Source organism: Poromitra crassiceps (genome assembly GCF_964638095.1).
Source record: "Poromitra crassiceps genome assembly, chromosome: 16".
NCBI lineage: Eukaryota > Metazoa > Chordata > Actinopteri > Beryciformes > Melamphaidae > Poromitra > Poromitra crassiceps.
Window position 1 is genome coordinate 3,224,186 of NC_139645.1, and position 5,604 is coordinate 3,229,789.

Consider the following 5,604-nt stretch of genomic DNA (forward strand, 5'->3'; position numbering starts at 1 on the left):
TCCTCTCCTCTCCTCTCCCCTCCTCTCCTCTCCTCTCCACTCCTCTCCCCTCCCCTCCTCTCCTCTCCTCTCCTCCCCTCCTCTCCTCTCCCCTCCTCTCCTCCCCTCCTCTCCTCTCCCCTCTCCTCTCCTCTCCTCCCCTCCTCTCCTCTTTCCTCTCCTCCCCTCCAATATAACGCTACAAAAATCTGATATGCCTTGGAGTCCATTTCAGCTGCAGTCTAATATGTAAGAAATTAAATCACAATGGTCTTTTTTTCCCTTAACACTACAAATCACGAGGCTATCAACTTCTGTTGTGTGGAGCCAAACTCATTAGTGTGTAGATGTACAGTAGGCAACAAGATGGACTTGTTTGAAACTGAAATTTCATAACATTTTAAATCTGCTGTTTGGTCGCATTTTGGCTTCCAAATTCCAGTCAAATGGAAACAAGACAAGCTAAAGAGTGTTTCCATGTATTATGAAGGAGCTGTACCGTACAGCACACGTACTGTAACACTACAGGCTTATTGTGGATGGACTTCATCTTACGCTTTATTTGAACTGGCATTATTATATGCTCTTAAAAGTTTGAGTGAAGCCTGCAGAAACCTGTGCTCACCCTGTTTATGGTTTGTTTTTGTTTTTGTTTTTGTTTGTTCTCTCACCAATACAAAGTCATAATAGTCTCAACTCAGACTTTGTTCAAAATATTGTCACAGTATTGGATCATGAACACAGTATTGAACCGGACCACTAGATGCAGTGTTAACAACATCCCTACTATTGTGCAACGCAACACGACTGAAATGAGCAGCTCGATTTGTAAAACGTGCGGTGCTGCTGCTGCGCCTTTTACCAGCCGGTGTCAACTCGGTGTCGCCACTCAGAGGGCGTTTCTCATACTGCAGCCTTGACGAGAAAAGCGTGAGGCAGATTCAGCAGAGAATGTGACGGCTAGTGAAGTTGTGGACAGAGAAAGAAACGAGCATGGAGACGAGAGAAAAGAGGGAGCCCCCAAAAGAACAACCAAGGAGGGCACAGTAAGAGATGACCACTAAAGAGAGGAGGAGAAAGAGATGACAAAAAACTAATGTCATATCATGTCTCTGATGCCAAGTCAACAAATAGAGAAGAGACAGAGTGCAGGCAAATCGTGCATTCCTTTATAACTGGGAACTGGTAATCTTACGGTTCAAAGTTCATGAGCTGGGACGGTGACGTCACTAGAGCTGGTATTTCCCATTCCAAACTCGTAGGAGCCTCAGCAGCCCCGACCTAAAAAATCCAAGATGGCTGCTCCGCGCAACAACAGTAGTTATAATCGTATAAATGCTATTTAGCACTTCTGTCTTGTTTGTGTCTCATTAAATCAGCTGTACACACAGCACTGCCTAACTTCTATCTGTGTGGACATGAGGCTGCAGTGTTTGTATGCCATGAAATGCCATGTTATCAACTGTTATTGCTAACGATGGCTAGCCTGGCTAGCGAGTGGATCTGACCAGTGAACAGTGAACTTCCCAGCTCAAGTTTTCTGCAAATGGAACGCTAACAAAACGGATGTGACGTCATTTAGCCTCCACATCCCAGTTATTTTGCGATAAAGGAACGCACGAAAAGAATACAGCATGGAGACAAGAGAGAAGGACACTGAGGAGAAGGAGAAGAGACAACCAATTATTACAGCATAGAGACTTCCTTAAAATGGAGGAGAGCGACAAAATGCAATCTGAGGTAAGAATAGGACAATGTAAGCTGACAACAAGTAGTATATCGCCCCCCAACACAGTATAATCTCCCTATGTGATGCTTTTATGGAAGGGGGATTCCCCGCCCCCATTTTGAAAAATGAATTTCAGTGACTGTGTGTCTGTGTCTGTGTGTGTCTCTATGTCTGTGTGTGTGTGTGTGTGTGTGTGTGTGTGTGTGTGTGTGTGCCCCATGTGTATGACTGACTCTACTACATGCTCTGTCTCAACCACTTTAAGCCCAGGCATGCTGGCGATTCCAGATCGTCTGCCTGAGAGAGGAAGTGTAGTTTTGCGTTGCTTAAACTTGACTTTGTAGCTTTTAGTCGTACAAACTCTGTTGTCAATTATTTCCACTCTTATTTGTGCTGTGTGCCTTGAGAGCCCTGACCTCCCGTGTCTCTCCCAGGCGACAGACGGTGACCAGCACCCCCTGCTGGATCGAGCTGCACCTCAACGGCCCCCTGCAGTGGCTGGACAAGGTGCTCACGCAGATGGGTTCCCCCAGCATTCGTTGCTCCAGTGTGTCGTAGGGAAACGCTTCCTCCACCCTCTTCCTGCTCACCTCATCTCCTTATCGATGAACTGAAAACACACACAGACACACACACACACACACACAGACTGGATACAGACAAGATGATGAGCCCCGCCCCCACCCCCGACTCAGCCAATCATCAATCTGCAACGTACTCCTTCCTCCCCACCAGCTGTTGGTAGCACTTTTTTTTTTATATACATGTTGTTTGTGGCAAACGGGGACAAGTGCATTAAAAGCAGTACCATGTTGGTTAGCGTGGTCGTCACATTGTGTCCATATCTATTTTGATGGCAACTTTTTTATGTTTGATATTGTTTGCATCCAAGTGCCAAACAGGCTGTAGAATGGGAGTAGGAGTTAAAAAAAAAACACAGATTCTCCTTTTCTGTCCTTTTCTGTTGAAAATTAATTTTCATGTTTTTTGTACAGATGCTAAAAAAAAAAATAGTAGAGGAGCATATGAATTTTAATGTTCTTTTTTTAAGCGCAAAGGATAAATTTGTATAGCATGTGTAAGTAAGATCATGTTAAACCCATTTCAGTTGATATTGTTTGTGTTTGGGCATTTGATAGGTTATGAAGATATTTTCAAATGTGACCCAGTGAGATGGATTGAAAATGCATGAATTAATAATGGCGATTTTTCAACTACCACTTGTAAGCACTGTGTGAAGGAATCTAGTGTAAGCCTAGTAAGAATAGTAGTTGAGTATTTTCATACATAACTCTTAATTGTTTTATACAGCCCTTATGACCCCAAAAGCCCTCTTGCAGTGCATAGGACAGGACCGTGCATAGGACACAGTGTTAGTTTGGAGATCCGTTGTGAAGCCCTTATATTAGTAGTTTTGCATCATAAAACACAGTAACATCAGACATCATTCGGAAGATGATGCGCTGGTTTAAAACCTTGGTATCTGTAGAGGATAATGTTGCCATACTGCAGCTCTTAGTTTGAGTTTATGGTTCATAGCTGGACTAGTGCTATAGTCAACATGTGGAATTGTTATCCTGTATAAGTACAGGAAAGCTTTGCCAATTTACAAGACACTTTTGCAGTGTGCTAGTGTGTGATATTAACCATGCCGTACCGTAGGCATTTACACACACATGTAGAGCCAATTCAAGTTTGTTTCTATAGGCCTTTATCAGCTCCATGTCTCTGAGGAATTCACAGAGAATTTGAGCCTATAGATCTAACTGATCAACAAATCAGCCACACAACAGACTGATACAGGACAAACATCAGGAAAAGCACAAAAGCAGATTAACTATGCTGGAATATTCAGGAAAATGATCACAACAGTCGTTGCATTACAGACAGCTCGGAAGTGAACAGAGTGCAGGAGCGGTTGCTATTGAAATGTTCAGCCGCAGCAGTCCGTAAACACTACTCCTCATTTTCAGCCATATTGTCTTCTTACACACTCAGGACCGTCGAGACGAGATGAATTATGTACAGAAATCAGCGGAAAGGAAAGATGCGCGCGTATCTTCTTCCCCCGACTCTTTAGACCTCAGAGTCTATTTTGCTACCAATTATTTTTGTAGGACTATAAGAGGAGAGTGTGTTGTTTGATGGCATCGTCTGCTCACAGTGTTTCATGCTTGTCTTGTATTTTTCTACCCGTGAAGATGAGGCAGTTTTAAATACAGAGAGCTCTTTTTTTTTTCTTTTTTTTTTTTACAAAGGGAAATGTTTAGATATGCCGTATGGAGGTATATGTACATAACTCCTCAGAATATAATGTCCCTATTTTTGTACGTGTCTGTGTGCACGCTTACATGTAGTACATACATGGTGTTAATATGTGACCCGTTGCAATGTTGATGAACAAGTAGAAAGACCTATAGTTGCTGAAATTGAAAATTGAACTCTTGAACGCTTCCTGCTGTGGAAGTGGACTGATTTCCTTCGCGTCACAGTGGGTAAATATGGACGATATTTTTGACTCTATTTACAGTACTTATTTACATTAGCTTTCCGATCATAACGTTAGCCCAGTGGTGCTAATCTTTAGCATTGTAGGAATTCCAAGAGAACTGTACAGATAGGATTATTGTACATTTAAAGATGGTCGGATTGATCACTGTTTAACTGTGATGATTCAAACCCTCAAAATATAATAGTGCTTTGTTTCAGAAAAAGTAGTATCTACCTATCTGAAACAAGTTGGCTCTTTTTGAGCTGTCCGAGATAGCAACAATCCTCATCCCCATTGGGCCTTTTAAATCCATGCTCAATGTATTTACCCAGTAGGGAATATTTTTGCAAGCAAAATTGTCTCTTTTTTTAAAATACACTATTCAAGTTATAGTGCTTGTGTCTTTCTTTCCGTTAAATTGTGACTGTAATCGGTATTAGTTGTGATTCGTGCTTCTGTGCTCTGAATTGGTCTTCTAGATGTCTTTTGTACAAAAATGATATCCTTAATTTTTTCTCTCTGCCTATGAAATGTTGATGTGATGCATTGTATTATTGTTGGTCTATGAATAAAATATATATCTTGTGGTGATACTGAGGCCCAGATGTCAAGTACTCAACTAAGGCTGGACAGTAATGATCTCAAATGTCAAACCGATTCACCTACTTAAGCATATGGGATTAGTTATGGAAATAATTAATATAAATCTATATTTTTTTATCAAGTTTTTTCAGACCCCCCCACGTCCCCCGTGTTTTCTCCCCAGTTGTACTTGGCCAATTTCCCTCGCTGTCCCCTCGTTGCTCCACCACCTCTGCCGATCTGGGGAGAGTTGTAGACATGCTTCCTCTGATACATGTGCAGTCACCAGCTGCTTCTTTTCCGCTGACAGCGAGGAGTTTCACCAGCAGGACGTTGCGCGTGGGAGGATCACGCTATTCCCCCCAGTTCCTCCCCCCTCCCCCAAACAGGCGCCCTGACCGACCAGAGGTGGCGCTAGTGTACCGACACCAGGACACATACACTTAATCCGGCTTACCACCTGCAGAGACGGCCCGGGTGTGCCTGTATGGACGCCCACCCAAGCCTGAGGTAATGCTGGGGCTCGAACCTGCGACCCGCAGACGGTTTATGGTGAACAAGTTTAGGTATCCTGAAATGAAGCCCACAGACTTAACCCATTGATACCTGATGCAACAATTGTGTGTGTATCCCTTTAAGACCGCGGTCTTAAAGGGATACACACACAATTGAGGGATATACACGCAAATGCTGCATCAGGTATCATCAATGACAGGCCTTTCTGACAGGCCTCTACAAAGCGTGTGCTTTGGAGGCACCTCACTTGAAGTTTCTCAGAGTCTTCCGCATGCTTCCCCGTGCAGCGCGGGGATTTCCTCAGTGG

The 5,604-nt window shown here is 43.3% G+C and overlaps 1 protein-coding gene across 1 annotated transcript in view; it reads left to right on the forward strand.

Annotated features, from left to right (window-relative positions):
• LOC310791410 (mothers against decapentaplegic homolog 3-like) overlaps positions 1-4,779 on the forward strand; it is a 16,854-nt gene extending 12,075 nt beyond the window's left edge. The window contains exon 7 of the mRNA XM_083653106.1: positions 2,143-4,779. Coding sequence (XP_083509232.1) covers positions 2,143-2,266 — 124 coding nt within the window. The 3' untranslated portion in view covers positions 2,267-4,779. The remainder of the gene's footprint in view (positions 1-2,142) is intronic.
• Positions 4,780-5,604: the final 825 nt, after the last annotated feature.